Source organism: Styela clava, chromosome 5 (genome assembly GCF_964204865.1).
Source record: "Styela clava chromosome 5, kaStyClav1.hap1.2, whole genome shotgun sequence".
Taxonomy (NCBI): domain Eukaryota; kingdom Metazoa; phylum Chordata; class Ascidiacea; order Stolidobranchia; family Styelidae; genus Styela; species Styela clava.
The window spans coordinates 17,438,997-17,456,131 of NC_135254.1; the positions used below are offsets into that span (position 1 = coordinate 17,438,997).

At 36.1% G+C, this 17,135-nt stretch overlaps 1 protein-coding gene across 1 annotated transcript; it reads right to left on the bottom strand.

The window, feature by feature from the left end:
* Window positions 1–1,249: 1,249 nt before the first annotated feature.
* Window positions 1,250–11,988, bottom strand: LOC120344305 (germ cell-less protein-like 1). Its single transcript, XM_078112790.1, has 3 exons — window positions 11,728–11,988; window positions 3,585–4,540; window positions 1,250–2,608 (listed from the first exon to the last, which is right to left on the bottom strand). Exons 1-3 carry the CDS (start codon window positions 11,957–11,959, stop codon window positions 2,180–2,182), a joined length of 1,617 nt encoding a protein of 538 aa, XP_077968916.1. The 5' UTR covers window positions 11,960–11,988; the 3' UTR covers window positions 1,250–2,179.
* Window positions 11,989–17,135: the final 5,147 nt, after the last annotated feature.

The following is a 17,135-nucleotide window of genomic DNA, read 5'->3' on the forward strand; positions in this document are numbered from 1 at the left end:
ACGATGAGAGGGCCCTAGGCTGCGCCATTTGTGAGGCTCCTTTGACAATGTATAATACGGGACATATACACATATACGCTAATCACCAAGTAGATTGGATAGTACTTTAAGAACTAGAGAGACTGGAATAGAGTGACATTAAACCACCATGGCACCACAGGTTTTCAAAATTCATTTCTTCAACTTTAATTGCTTTTTTAACCTTCAAAAGGGTATCTATTTGGGACAAGAGTTATTGAATTGATTGAAAATTTAACAAATATCAGTTGTAAAATTCTGAACCTGTATTATTCTTGAACAATCCTTCACAACAGTTTAAAAACGTCTTTATATATGTTAGTTTTTTTTTTTACGAGTGATTAGTCAGTTAGTGTTTTCCCAATTGCTTTAGCGTAGAATTTACCAGCATTGTTTTGATTTGTTTGTATGTGTCTTGATTCACTGTATCACCAATGCCAAATCAATGTAGTTTTCATGGTTTTTTGACCCTTCTCGCCACCTTATTACATTACACCTACACACGTTGTCTTCGTATCATATCGAATTAGTCCTTATTAGCTTGACTATTTTAAAAGTATACAACAGCCCGAAAGTTTATTACATTCGCGTATTTTTGTGTGTGTTTATTTTTGGCCCGAGCCTTGTTTAACAAGATTTGTGTTTTTTGTTGTGAATGCGTGTTGGTGAGCGGGCACATGATACTCATCATGTTTTAAACTTTTTTAAAGGTTTTGCCCATTTTTAATTGTACAATCATATTGCGGAGTTTTCGGAATAAACTATCTATCTAATGTTTGAAGACATCGCATCAATTTTCACCACATTATTCTAACCCAGTAGTTTCCAAAGTTGATTTACCGCGGGCCAGAATTAGAAGCTGAAGGATATTCGCGGGCCAGGAAAGGGGGGCGTCCGCGAGGGGCCGATACCTGTACCGGTAGGTATAATAAAGATACCAAACTGAATTGTTAAAATTATAGACGTGCCTGAACTGTGATAATGACATAACAATTGGCTGTGTCTAGAACACAAGAAAGAAAAAAGTGTTAAACTATTTCATTGCGGAGGCTTTATTAAATCATTACGTCAGTCATACTGTAATTCGCCCGGGGTTTGGGAACCACTGTTTTAACCCGTTTCGGTTATATTATATTTAACGAATTTAAACGTAGATAAAATGTTTGTTATTATAATGAGAAACTTGACAAAGCATATCATTCTGCAGCAGTCTTTTACATTTATTCCAAGATAACTTTGCACACAAACGGTGTGTTCTGCTTTTATTTGCAATATCATTGATATGAATAGGTCTAAAAGCCCATAATGCAGTTTCGCTTGAGATATTGTTTGAAATAAAAGTGATAGGACGCACAAAACTAAGTAAAAAAATAAAACAAAACTTCATTAAAAATTCTCAACTTCAATGTCTTAATCTCCAGAGTCATGGTGCAACATTTGCCCAGAAGAATTATCGAAATCAATTAAATCAACTCATTTGAAATGGGAATAATCATCAGAAAAAGCAACTCAAATGTACGGTAAATCAAGAGAAATTGTCATGAAAAACATCCCAAATGTAAAATCTGCCTTTTCCTTGGAATATAGTAAAAAAAATAATAAAAAAAAAATTTCAATAACTAGAAAGATGAAAAATGATGGTGTTTTTAAAATACCTAATTGTGTAAAATATAAGTCCTGAAATGTTATCATAAATATCACAGACAACTTGATAAATAGGAAACAAGTTATTACTCGTTTTAGGGCGGTTAAGTAAGTTATACATTGTGTTTCTGACATGGTAAAAATTGTTGAATAAATATCTTCACTGCAAATCTTTGATATTACTTTACAATAAAAATTACAGTTTTTTAAAAAGGCACGAAAGTGGATAGAAAGAGATAGGTCTTCATATTCTTTTCAGTTAAAATTCAATATTACATTAGTTTATTTTGAATAAAAAACAAAACACTGCATCTTTGATGTAAATTTTAGCGTTTAAATGTCTAGGATAGAATATCTGAATATTGATCACGGAATGTATTCCAGGTTTTTCCTCATCATGTTTAATCTACATCTTGTTATGAATAAAAATAAATAAAAAATTTGAAAAAAGAACATCCTGCAATATAGAACTGTAAATGTGATTTTTAAACTGAAAAATGATTGCTTCATCAACAGTTTATTCTGGATCATCATCATCCTTGTTTAGGTCACCGATTTCTGCTTCTCCCAATGTTGGAGTGGATAAATTCAAGTTCGGCAGTGGTAAAATGGCATAGCCACCATCAGACATCTCTGGAGCAGTAGGTCCACTAACTAATTGAAATGTAGCTGCTATCAGCAAAGGAAAACATGAATTCCATCCACCTTGTTTTTTGTGCACATTCTCAGGTAGTAATTCTTTGTCTATTGCTAAAATTACTTTTTCTTCTTCTTTTTCAAGAGTCAGGGGCATATTTCCAGTACTCAATCTCAGAATAGTATGTCCTTTGTCATTAACTGAAGCAACATGCATGCGAAAAATGATATTCCGTGATTGTGCAAAATTAACAGATGATGAACATCTCTGTGACTGAACATTCCTGCGTAGTGATATTGTCTTTGGAAACTAAAATTAGAATTTTAACCTTTATTTTAAATCATATCAAAATGAACTGAACAGAACAATATTTTTATAAATTATATGGGCAAGCGAATCAACCAATATTGAATTTGATGGAACTTCGGCTTCAAGACTCAACCACCAAACAATTCTAATCATCTATCTGTGATTGCTTTGCATTGGAAATGCATTAAATATATTATTTAGAAGACAATGATAAATACATCAGAACATGAAAGTTGAATTTAAAAATGCAAGTGCGTCAGAAAAACGGGAGTTTTCATTTGTTATGAGTGGTGACCGTACATTTGAACCCATGTGTAAATCCGCGGGTTCAATCTATATGCGGGTGCTAAAACCCATGGATTAGAGTTAGTATGGGTTCAAATATCCGCAAAACAAAAAAATTTCCATAGGTGCAATAGTATGCAGGTGCAATTGTCGTGGGTTCAAATGTACCGGAACCGTTATGAGTAGTTAAGTGAACCCTATATTCAGATCGGTTTGTGTTATTAATGGGTAATGAAAAAAACATTTTTTGGGCTAAAAATAATTGAAAATACTGAAATCAAATGAGAAATTTTCTGCTTATAATGTGGCCAATTGCAAATATTTGGTTTCAGACACCACTCTCAATGGTCACTGCCTTCAAACTCATGAAGAACAAAGCTAGATCCTGAGTCCCACATTACAGCATTAGAGAGATTCTGGTATTCCCGAAGTATGTAAACTAGGATGGCGGACACCAGAACGTAGTTATGTATACCAGCTACCAGGTTAGGGTTAGGCTATAATTTTATTCCATATTTTAGTTCTATTACGAGTTTGGGGACTAGCCAAGTGACTCCTGTACCTGAAATTATGGCCTAACCCTAACCAGGTACACATACTATGCTCCGGTGTCCGCCATCTTGGTTCACATACTTCGAGAGTACTGAGATTTCTTTACAAACATGTAACAAAAGCAATTTTATGATCTCACCTGTGAGGAGTAGGAAACAAGGAGATCAAGACCAAAATTATATCCATTCCATCTCCAGCAATGGTCAGTGTCTCTGAGTAGTAAACGACCACATCGTAATCCATTGCACTCAAAGTCTTTTTCATCGCAATTTTTGGGACCTACGTCTAGACTTTGTTCTTCACGAAGCATTGACAACCATTGCTGTCTATAAAGAGGAGAAAGCCAAGACCATGGAATTATTAAGTCCTTTTCAAGTTCACGACAAGACACGAAATCCCTAATGATATGTTGCAATCTAAGAGCTTGAAACACTTGTATATATGGCTGGCCTTGCTGAGAGTCTAAGAAAACAGTTGTTGTAGTTTTAGCCAATTCACGAAAGTAATTGTCTGCAACTGTTAATATTCCTTTAAACTCCCCAGAATATTCTGGATTCAGCTTTAGATAAAGCCACTTTTTAAGAATTGTGTATATATCCATTTCAATTTGTATAACAATTAAATTTGGCGAGTTGATGACGTCAGTTAACAGATTAGGTTCGAGCTCCCTGAGTAAGTCTAGACTCTGGGATGTCATCAGGTTTGTCTCTAACCAAGCCATGCAATTTTTTGCAACTTCATTTTGTCCGTACATGCAAGCAGTTTTGTAATATAGACATACATTATCAAGACATACTGCTTCTTTCATTACTTCTGCACATTGTTGCATAAGGCCCTCAAGTTGTATGAGAGAAGCTGCTGCTAGTATCGACACTACCTTTTCGGGGCATATGAGGACCTCTTCAGAATACAGAGAACCAAAGGTAATATCTAGTGCATTTTCATCAATATTACTATCAGGTATTTGTAGGTCTATAACTGTCATTGATGATTCTTTCCATTGACTTTTGTGAAACATACTTTTAAAATAACCAGCTTGTCTTAAATAAACTTTATGAAGATTCCATTTCCGATCAAGAGAAGATATCGGTCTTACTACTTACTGAATACAGCGCGAAACACCGCAAAGAGCGCAAAACAGCGCGAAACACCGCAAAACAGCGCGAAACAGCGCAAAACAGAGGGAAACAGTGCAAAACAGTGGGGAAACAGCGCAAAACAGAGGGAAACAGCGCGAAACAGAGGAAAACAGCGCAAAACAGAGGAAAACGGCGCAAATCAAAGAAAAACGGCGCAAAACAGAGGGGAAAAGATACTTGATAGTTACTGTATTTATTTTCGGAAACATGGACTTGATGATGGAGGAAACCGTAACCAACCGATCAGGGTTAGGTGAACCACCCTACGGCGGCGAGGAGTCCAGCAATCCTTTCGCGCTATACCCGCATGGGATTCGAACCTGTGAACCCACGCCAATGACATTAAACAACGTTGTTTAATGCCATTTCCCACACAGAGTAATGCGGTGCGGAGGCGAGTGTATTCCTGACACTTAGAACGATGAGCCACACCGTCTTATTACTTATCGATCTCAAGATCGGTATGTTGATAGGTATTTGTCTGTCTGTCTGTTAGATGAACGCGATACCTCACGAAGGCGAGGTTAAATCTGCTACAAATTTTGCATGTGCATTTTCATCATATCTCGGACCAGAAGCCTATTGATTTTGGATGAATTATGTCGTATAATTAGCGAGTTATCAATTAATTAGTGATGGGACACGCGGTGTCACTATGGAGTCATAAATTGAAACCGCAGTTTCATTTCGATCGATAAGTCTTCCGTCTCCGACCGATATTCTCGTTATTTGTTTACAATGTTTTATGAATGACGAAATGAAATATCTGAATCTGAAAACGGTAAATAATCAAGGACTTACTTCTTGTTCTTATAATAAAAAAGTAATGTATATCGCGCCGTCTACAAATATATGAACCTACATTGTACGAGTAATTCGTGTCTGTTTATCAGAAAGGCATATAAATATTTAAATGTCAAAAAATGCTATTTTTACGACTGTAAATAAAAGCATTGAATGTCAAATATTTTGCAATATACGCCTGAATACAATGGCTCGCTCTTTTTACGAATGCACGATACAAAACAACCAATTTCGCTTTTTTTGATCACCCTCAAATAGGTAAAGCACAATGCTACAAGAAAATTAGTAGTATATAAATCACATTTCTACGACAGTCAATTTCCGATTATTTTGTTTTATGTGTTATAATATAATGTTATTCTTCATCGCATGACTGTGCAAAATATGCAAAACGCTGGAGAATGTCCTCATTTATGCCCGGTTTCAACAATTTTGCGCGGTTTTTAGAACATACTGATTAAAGTTTATATTCGGGAATATTTTTAATAGTTCCACACGATAAACATCATATTACGATCCACGCCGATATCAAGATTATAAATGAAACTGTATATTGCTTTTGCAGCGCCTTAGGATGATGAGGCATTTCATTTTTATAACACGGCGCATTTGATAAGAACCTTTAAGTGAAATTATTAATCACTCTCGAAAGTCTCGACTATATGCATCCAGGAAACACAACATTTTTTTTTTATTATTTATTAACGTCAGTGAAATTTTAACAGTACAGTAGGAAACGATCACGAGTTTACATCAGCAATCTTCAACAACCTAAAATAACGAAATATGTGCACACTACTAAGCAAAATCGAAGATATTTTTGTGAAGAGAAACTTCAACAAAATATACTAAATAGTATGTCTTCACAATACATAATAAATTTGACAATGAAATTGTGAATAAGTAAATCATTCAGCAAACGAAACTTTAAAACGCGAATAGTTTATAACTTGTAAATTTTTTTTCCAAATTTCGATAATTTACTTCTAACTTTTTCTGATCGAGGTCTACGCTTCTGGCCCGGTTTCCTCGCAATTCCTCGGACAGTGGCTGTTCTAAATTTAGTTATACTGAATTTTGTTGTTTTTATAGGGGTAAAATTTTCTTGCGTGCGAATTCTTTCTTTCATAAACTTCTCAAACGCTTTGTCTTTTTCCTCAACGTTCATCGAGCACCACACTGCATGAGTTCTGAGATGCTTTTGGTAAGATCCTGTTAACGAATAATTATCTTTCCCATGAATTGCCAACTTCAAGTCTGCGTATTGAAGGTTGACAGCATTTTGAAAGTGTCTTATCAAATCTGGCAATTTATGTGGTTTCCACTGCAAATCTAGCTTTATAATATTGTTGATACTCTCACAATTATTGTTAGTCCACAGTTTTTCTAAATGTTTCATTCTAAGCGGCTTGATTACAAACTCTTTAAGTGCTGGCAAAAAATTCTCTGATAAATATTTCTGCAGGTCTTCATGATCAGCAATCTTATTGTTTATAATCTCCACTTTATTGTTGAATGTTTTTAATGAAACAGCAAAGACGACGCCGTTTTCGGAAAAAAACAAGTCGTACACTTCGGATCTCTGTTTTGAGGACAGAATTGTTTTTTCTCGAAGATGGTGCCGTAGGTTTTCCTTTAGATGTTTTGTACATAGAAATCTATTAGCATTGGGAAAGCAGTGATCTATTGCTTTCGTTAGAGCTTTTTCATTGTCGCTTCCAATATTTATACGAATTTCAGAAGTAAACTGCGAGTTAGACAATCTAGCACTCAAATGCGAAAAGAATCGGCAGTAAGTTTCGAAGCTTGCATCCCAATGTAGATAAACAGGTCCCAAAAAAATTGGGCTATGGGTCTTTACCGGTACCGTAACAGCATCTTCTGAAAAATTATGCGAACTTGAATCAACCAGTGCATAATTTGGTAATTGCAATATAAAAACCCTATAAACCTTACTTATCCTGATTAATTTAATAGTCTTACTCAACGACTAACACCTTACTGCACACCAACACAAATATATCAATGTAACGTTTTGTCTGACCAAAGTCAAACTTCATCAGACATACATATTTCAACTGAAGCAATTGCTATTCTTGCTTTAACATTGTACTCTGAGCACAATTTACTTCACATGCTACTTCGCAATACATACATGGACCTTGTAGGTTACTGAACTACTCCGACGAGATCAAGATTAGGGTTGGGATTTCGGGACCAGTTTTCAAAATCCCGGTGTCGGGATATCGTGGGATTGAGCCGTATAATCCCGGGATTTTTTCGGGATTAGTGAAAGATTGAAACATCTTGCATGGCAATAAAATTACGCATTTCTTTCATGTAATATCGACGTAGAAATATTAGAGCATCTAGGCCCTAGGGCAGTGGTGGCCAACTTATGGCGCATGCGCCAAACGTGGCGCATTGCATGATTAGAGGTGGCGCATTGCATCTTTAACCCTTTTCATGCCAAAATTGTTAATTGCACTTGGCTTCTCCACGCCAAGCCGTTTTTTTGCGATTTACATGGTGACTTTTGATTATACCTAAAATCTATTCTCCACTTACGGCTTGTTGGAATTAGAAACAACAGGCGATTATTGCCGTTAGCTTTTGGACGGACTTTATGACATTCATTCTAGACTTTTAGCAAAAATTATGAAAGTTTACTATTTTTTCCCTACTGAAGTAAAAGTTCAGAACTTTAGGAAAAATAGAAAATCGTGATTTATCAGCTTGAAACATGGATTTTCCATTGCCCAGACTTCCCAAATATCTCCCAATAACCATTGAACAACCAGTTGAATTGCTCAAGCCTAAAAAAATTATTATGAATCAACCCACAACATGCTGAAAATGACCCCTAAATTCCACCTTTTTCATCCAAACTTCAAATGACCGTTGTCAACAAAAGCGAAGTGTAAAATCGCTTGCTGTGACGCAAGTACTAATCTCGAAGGAGCCTGGAGTAAAATCACGCGACGCTGGGCCAAACAGCTGATTAGCAAAGGCCAATTAGAATCGAGGGTAGAGTAGAGTAGATATTGATACTAAAGAACTGAGAAAATTTGCCCACGGTTTTATATGTCGTTTCGGAACGACATATAGATGTGAACAAACATTTTCTGCCATGGAACTAATTAAAAGCAAAGCGAGGTCAGGACTTACAGATTTAAATTTGAAGAATGCACTGCTCCTCTCAGTAACAAACTTAACTCCAAGAATAAAAAAATTGGCGAAAGTAAAACAGCAGCAAAAATCTCATAAAGGCGGTACTTAAATAAAATTGATCAGTTTTATTTATTATACTTCCTTGCTTAATTTCTATTCATGTGAAGTTGTAAATTGTAAAAACTACATATACGTGTGTATATATGTGTGTGTATTATAAATTTATATAATTTCAACAAGAAGCGGACATTAGGCGTGGGAATACAAGAGATTTACGGCGCATCTGAAACATTTTGTTTAAAACGTGGCGCATGGTATGTGAAAGGTTGGCCACCCCTGCCCTAGGGCATTGGTTCCCAACCTTTTTTTTATATCGCGGCACACTGTTTAGCTCTTCAAATATTCGCGGCACACCTATCACAAAACACGAACATTCTCTACCCATCGCAACAAATGGTTAATAGTTACCTACATTAGAACTGTTTTCTTACATCAACGTAAACGAGAGCGTATTCGAAGCACCTCACATAAGTCACATTATTGTAAAAGTTGCACGGCCGCACGGGTAATACTTGGTCTTCACGCGCACCGCCGATCACGCGCTTCGGTTTTGCTCGCCCTTCCCTGTTCCAAGGTACGCCCTTATTATTATCACATGTATTCTCACAATTCATTTTTGTTACAATTTAATATATTTTCCCGTTTGTCAGAATCATTCAATAGTGTTATTGTCGGCACCTGCGAGAGAAATGAAAGTGGCAAACAAACTGTATTTCATTGCAACAATTAATCATTATGGCTAAAAACACTAAATAGGTTTAAAGTTGAAATAAACAATTTTCACAGCTGGACGTATCTTTTCACGGTAGGAATTTCGTACAAGGCCCGAGCATAATTTGACGGCAAAGATCATGGCATTTACTATGTCGAAACCTTTCAGACCGCAGAAACTACCCGAAAAAGATGACCGTTTTTGTGTTCGAAATATGGAATAATCGTCAATTCCACCGCGCTTTGGTAAAGTAGTGCAATTTATTAAATTTATGAAGGTTTTGCTAAGTTTCATTGCATCAGTGTTCGGGAAAAACAAGTTTCGCGGATTACTAGCGTGATTACAGATCGCAATTGTAGGAAAAATAGTATATTTTCATCGAATCGAATAATTATCGAATATCGGGTTGAATTCGGGATTTTATTCCGATTTTTAACTGTTGCATCGGCTTCGATCTTTCTTGTCGCCGTTTGTGAATCAACTGTACTAATTTTAAGCCAAAAATATTATCATTTCTGACACCGGAAGGCAGATATTTATAAAGACGATAGTTGACTTTCTTGATTTTACTTTTCAAAAGTTTGGCTGTTTTATTTTTGTATTGAATAGTGAATAAATCCCCCTGCAAAGTCATTGCGTGAATCCTGAATGCTATTTTGAGTTCAAATTATGATTAAATAAGTCAGCAATAATGGCAATTCTACTAGTCAAATAATAATTCCACGGTATAATTTGATAACAACTTCGCACAATAATTCCACTTCCACTCAAACTGTAAGCGTGGATGGCTTTTTTTTTACAATAAGTATTAAATAAAATAGTATAATCTGCCGTTTGTGGGAATATGTATATGTGGATAACAAAGCCTTAAAATCCCGGGACTTTTAAGAAATAATCGCGGGATCGGGATTGACGAAAACAGTCTAAATCCCTGGATTTCGGTATCGGGATTTCCCGGGGTCCCAACCCTAATCATGATCCATCGAAAATTGTAAATAGCCTACATGAATGTTGCCAGATGATGGTTGAGATTTCCGTTTACTTTTCGGGAATTCAAATTTTGAAAATTTAGCAAACTTGACACCAAGGGTACCGTGTTTCCCCGAAATTAAAACTGGGTCTCATTTCAATTTTCTTTCGAAAAATAACACTAAGGCTTATTTTCAGGGGATGTCTTATATATTTATTTATCCAAAACAAAATTTCAAAGTACAGAATTACGAGATTGTCAAATATATATACAAAATGTGAAAACTGTTATCCAATAAATAATACGTTTTTTATTCAAAATAACTGCAAAGCATAAATTATCAATCATTTAAAAAACGTGTAGGAGAGATTTCTTGTTATCGTATAGGACAAAAAATAATTCGCGTTATTGACTAGGTCTTATTTTCGGGGAAACACGGTTGATGATTAACATATTATATACAAAAACATAGTGTAAATACCAATATGGAAGTTTTGCGGATATTTATCACAAACGACAATAGCCTAAGAATAACTTTATTAGTTTTGATCATATATATTTTGTATGGAAGTCTTTTGATTGAGTAAAAACCTGCATTTTCAATAACCGCAATCTCTTCAGGAATAGTGAATATTGGTAACAGCATTCTATGATTTACTGATTTAATTAATATGAAAACTAGAATTCGGTTGGAAACGGAAGACTTATCGATCGACGGTTAGGGGATCTCCCAAAACAGTGGTCTTATTCCATAGCGACACCGTGTGTCTCATCACTAATTAATTAATAACTCGCTAATTATACGATAGATAATTATCCAAAATTAATAGGCTTCTGCTCCAAGCTATGATGCATGCACATGCAAAGTTTGGAGCAGATTGAACCTCGCTTTCGTGAGATATCGCGTTCATCTAACAGACATACAGACAAATACCTATCAATATACCCACCGATCTTAAGATCGATAAGTAATAACTCCCTTTTCAAGTATTCAATACGTAATTGAAAATAGCAGAAGAACCATCTATTGTGGACCGTATTATATACCGTATTAAAGCCAGTACCGGTAATATGTTTCTGTTACGCGCTGTTTTTTTTTTGGCTGTTCCCCTCTGTTTTCTTCTGTTTCGTGCGGTTTCCCTCTGTTTTGCGCTGTTTTCCTCTGTTTCGCGCTGTTTCCCTCTGTTTTGCGCTGTTTTCCTCTGTTTCGCGCTGTTTCCCTCTGTTTTGCGCTGTTTCCCTCTGTTTTGCGCTGTTTCCCCACTGTTCTGCGCTGTTTCGCGCTATTTTGCGCTCTTTTGCGCTGTTTCCCCACTGTTTTGCGCTGTTTCGCGCTATTTTGCGCTGTTTTGCGCTCTTTCGCGCTCTTTTGCGCTGTTTTGCGCTCTTTGCGGTGTTTCGCGCTGTATTCAGTAAGTAGTAAGACCCGAAGATATTGTCACATCACTGTTTTCGCCATGAACAAATAAGGCATCATAAATGTATTGAGAAGTTGATCTTAGCCTTTTTCGTTTAGGTTGTAAATCTTTTGTAGGCGTAGGTGGTGAAAATGTAGATTCATTGATGTGACGTTTGCGTGCTAAATCATTCTCTCTGGCGGAAAGTTCTGGATGCTCTTCTTGATTTGAGTTTGATGGTCTTCCAAGGGCATTTCCCATTGTGCTATATATTAACGGCTAGATCTTTACTGCAAAAGAATGCATAGGAAAAGCTGTTTATTTATTAGAGTCTGATTGACAGGATTGATATATTAATTAAAAACAAAATATGGATAACAAAAAAGACAGTGAATCCACAGGGCTATTTTAGGTTTAGGCTGTTGATGGGCACTAGATGCTTTCAGTCACTTATTTCCTCCTATAACACATTGAATTGTACAGTATTCTTTCCAATTTATCTCATATCATTTCGTTTATTGAAATAGCCCACCGGTACGTGTTTACAAAATGTGATAGCAGTCAGTCAGTGCTTTGTAATAAACAAGACATTAATATATTAGTATATAAAGAAAAACAAACTTGCTACAGACACTACAGTAGTAGAAACGTAACGTACAGGTACACTGGTTACAGGCCGGCATCCACATAGTAGTAAACTCCCTAACTGAAAACGTGCCCAAATAACTAATACGGGTACAGGTACCGTACCGGTGGCGGTATGGAAGTGGAGAACCGGACTTGTGAGATATTTTGGCTTTGCTCATGCTCCCTAAAAGAAATTCGAGTTGTTTTATGTCAGATTGTTGACATTATTATAATTTATATACAACTGTGTGTATTCGTCGTTTTTTCATAGTTTGAAACATGTTGAAATATCATGTGAATAACATACAAATCCAATGATTGATTTATTCAAACATTACCGGTATAACCGTAGTAGTATATATTTACGGTATAACATGACATTAACCTGAATTTACATTTTACATTCTTAAAATTAAATGCGGATGTGAGTTTCTCCGACTATCGACCCCAGAAAAAATCTCCATATGACGTACTTTACTATTGCAAACTTTTTTTACAATGACCTGATGATTGGTCATTGCTACGGAAATAAATAATAAAATCAATGCTCAGAGAAACGTCCAATGAATCACTGTTTGGTTTTAGCTTATTTTACTTATTATCACCACATGACCAAACTCGAAAGTCCAGTGAAAGAAGCTCTAAAGTTTCATGGAATATATATATATATATTGACCGGGGGTCGCACTGGACACTTGAAAGTTGTCTTTGGTTCGGGGTTGTTCTGGAAATAGCTTGGGAAGCCCTGAACTAGACCGACAATTGGATATGAGCTACGGTACGTATTCGAGTGAGACGCCGAATTAGCAGATAACTCGCCTACCGGCGACTGCAAATCACCAAAGTTTTTCAGTCTTTTTTTACATTTTTCATGCAGAAGAAAACCAGGAACAAATAGGTAATGGCACTGCGCCTGGCAAGGAAACTAGGCCGAAACATAAATAAGAGACTTCATTCGATTTTAAGTTTTGTGTAGGCAAATCTTGTGTTTTTTTGTAGGTAGCCTACCTGCCGATAAATATCTACGTAATTTACAATCCTGTGGCCCGTGTATCCTTGAATATCTTCTAGAACGGGATTGTATATTTTCAACAACTCAATTCTTATATAAACGTTTGAGATTGTTGACTTGTTGTTATCATCTACGAGCACTATGGTAATCTCCGTGCATCAGATAATGTTTAATATCGCTGATAGCGGAGGCACAAGCCCTGATTATAGTTCTGTTATCGCCGTGTTTACAATCTCATTATCGCAGGCCTCAGGCCAAGTAAGCTGTTTTAGGGGCGTGTAAGCATTCATTCCATCAAAATGTTAAAGAAAAAGGAAGGCCCCCATATCTAAAAATCTGCGGAATAATTTGAAAAGGCGCGTAACCACCAAAATGCATCTATGTATTTGACGTGGACATTAGAACAAACACTCATTTGGAGGGTTGGCATCGATATATCAAAGCCCAAGTCGAAAAAATATGCAGCTTCATTGCCAAAAGATAAGTATCGGTATAGAGCCGAATGTCGTGGAGATACTAGAACTAGAAGAAAACAGTCTGGCAGCGTAAACGATAAATCATACTCCAGTTTCTTCTGGAGAGCATGGGCATAATATTGATTTGTTCCTCTTTGGACATCAGCGTCTTCAAATTCACGCACAGCGAATTCAAAAGTTTGGGATCCAGTAAAACACAAATAAAATGCTGTGTATTTTAATACTTTTCACAACTTATTGTTAATAGTGGATGTTAGTTGCCTGAAACAAGTCCGTTGCCCCAATTCATTTCCTTTATGACACTTCTGTGCAACGTTTTATGCGAAAAAGTTGAGACATATATATACCCCCCCCCTCGCTCAAGTGTTTTTTGTCATAGTTTTATCGTTCTTTGTTAGTTAGAAATTTTGTTTCATCACATGTACTTGCGTTTAGGTTTTATGTTTATTTCGTTATCTGTTATTTGGATGAATTCGATTGCGCAACTTTACAATATACGAATATTTGATATCACAACCTATTGTGTGCTTATTGACCTCTGAGGAGTTGTTTGGGTTACTCCGCTGAAGTACGTTCAATATATGGGGTAACAGATAGGGACCCACCTTCCTCTATACTGCCTCACAGATTTACTCATGAAAGGTAAGAACAAGTCGGAATTACTTCTTCCGTTGGGATTTCGTTCCCTTCTTCCGTCTGTATTTTTGTCAAAGCAGTTTGGTAACGCATTATTATAAAAGTCATAAATAATGACAATACTTAAAATTTAACTCTATTCTCAATCCTTTATTATATTCAGCGATATGAAGTGATGATCTACAGTTACACCAGGGTAAACCTCCAGAATAAACCCAAAATGTCAAAAACATAATTAAACGAATGTTTTTACGACAAAAGTATGCAATTCTAAAGCAGACAGTTCATTTCAATGGGAAATTTGCTAATATTTCATACGTATTGAGCGCCGTTCTGTGAAGTTTCTGCAAAGCGAGGTGGACTGTTGACTTCCACACGATTTATATATATGTTAGGTCTGAATGAAAGATAACGATGAGAAGCTTTTCTCGTAAAAGGAGGTTCTACAAAAAATCAGTAGTAATTCAATGGCGTTGTCATTGAGCTTAGAATATTCCTTTTCAAGCGATATCCAAAACTGTGACAATGATAAGTCTTTATGCTTCGACACCAACGTGGTACCGCAGGGACGTGTAATCATCGATTCTTTCTCAACAGCATTAAGATTGTACGAATTGATGTCCTTTGCAAAGGATTAACAATCCAGAGATTCCCCTGACGAGAACCTGCAGTTTTTGTTACTTGATGGACGTAACTCCAGCACATCGATTCATCAATATTAACCGACATCATCATCCTCCCATAGCACTATATGCGCGGGGAAAGCAATTCTGTTGGTATTGTGAAAATTAGTTTTGGTGAACTTCTCAAAAATTCCATTTATTCCATAAATAAAAAAGATGAAGTTCAATTAAGGAAGCAGATACACAAAGACGAGTGGGGCATTCGAAACGGTTATTAGTATATATCTCGCTTTGTACAACTGACTGAATAAATCCAAGAGCAACGTTCATATTGAATAAATGAATAATGGAGGATTATGTCCAGTAATGGGGTTCGCACCGGTTCTATAGAACCGTCTCACGGAATTTTTTGAGATCAGCGAACCGGTTAGCATTACTGAAATAAAACACGATTCTTTGTGACAGAATCGGCTGAAAATATGACATTTGTGTGATGAAACCGTCTGACAAAAAATTTGAATTCCACCACTGATTATGTCCGTATAAACATGTGTATATATCTTAGTTATGATTGATTAAAAATGTATAACGGGTTGGGTGTACCAGATTTGCAGAGGATAAAAGGGTGTACCATTTCGAAAAAAGGTTGACGAGCAATGATCTATTCTAGACTAGGCCTATCTTACCCGGATCTCATATATTGGGAAGCAGAAATTCTATCCATATTTATAAGGCCCACTACATCAATGGAAATATAAAACAGCATTTGTAATATATATATATATTTTTTTTTTATTATCCGTTATGCTAATTATGTAGATAAATGAAATGCATATATATTCATCAAATCGCAATATTATTGGTTTATCATGCACGCTTAATGCAGTGGGGTATAATCATAGTCAATTGTAGTAATAAAGTAATAAAACCAAACCTAAAATAATAAAACCCTCAACTAGACTACGTTTTGTACGACGGAATTATAGCATCGATCACTTAGGACACAGGTTCTCAAAGTGCTCCGTACGGAGCCCCAGGGCTCCGCGAGAGAAACCCAGGGGCTCCGCGAGCTATTCGATTACTCTTCGAAATACTGACTCAAAATTTTGTAACTGTTGAAAGAAGCAATAACAGCGTTGAGAAAATCTGACAACAATACAGCCTCGAAATATGGTAAAGAGGCTGAATTAAAAATGACATTATTTATAAGCAGGAGCGCAGCCAGGATTCTTAAGAGGGAGGTGGTTCAAAATTGGAATCGGAAATTTCCGCGCAACATTCTTCGCCATTAAAAAAACGGATAACGAGATTTCTGTTGCGTAAAATATTCAATCCATGACCGATGCGAGCATTCAACGTGTCCCTTCGTTATAATGTAATTGTGATCATCGTTACTCAAGTTTGATTCGAGATTAGTATTAGTATTACTTAAATGAAAGAATACTATTCTAAAATAACATAAAATATGTAATAAACTGCCAACAATAAATAAAGTGGAGTCGTATTTTCGCGATCTTGGGATTTGTCAAACTTGATTTGTTCTTTCGCACCTGAGATTATTTTTAAGCAGGATATCGCCGTTTAAAAAATCACAATGTCTGGGCAAAATACGAACAATTAGAATTTATTTTATTGCATTCGGCTCCGTCGGTAGTTTCAGGATGAAAAAAGGTACATCGTGGATCGCGTGCACAATTGATTGCGTGCGGCTTCGTCGGTAGTTTCAGAATGGGAAAAAAAGGTACATCGCGCGCACAATTGACTGTGTTTCGATTTCGCAGTTACTACGACGAAAACCTCACATAACACCAAATTTTGTGATTTACAATGTCTATAAAAGCGTTTTCAATCTGAGGTGAGTCTGCTGAAGCCAAACGTGTGATCTTCCATTTTAAGTTTCAGTTTTAATATTTTAAAATGCCGTTTTTCAATCAAGAAATTTGAGTTGCGGATTCATCTCTTTATTAATTATAATTTTTAACATTTCGTCGCAGATGACTATTATATGGTAACATGTTTTTCACGTTGAACTCATAATTTCCCACGAGAACAAAAAAGGAATT

Coding starts and splice junctions, on each gene's coding strand:
- LOC120344305 (XM_078112790.1), bottom strand. CDS start 11,959: ATGGGAAATGCCCTTGGAAGACCATCAAACTCAAATCAAGAAGAGCAT. Junction 4,541..11,727: donor TGATGTGACAATATCTTCGG/GTCTTACTACTT, acceptor TTCAGTAAGTAG/TAAGACCGATATCTTCTCTT. Junction 2,609..3,584: donor TTGTTTCCTACTCCTCACAG/GTGAGATCATAA, acceptor TTCTAATTTTAG/TTTCCAAAGACAATATCACT.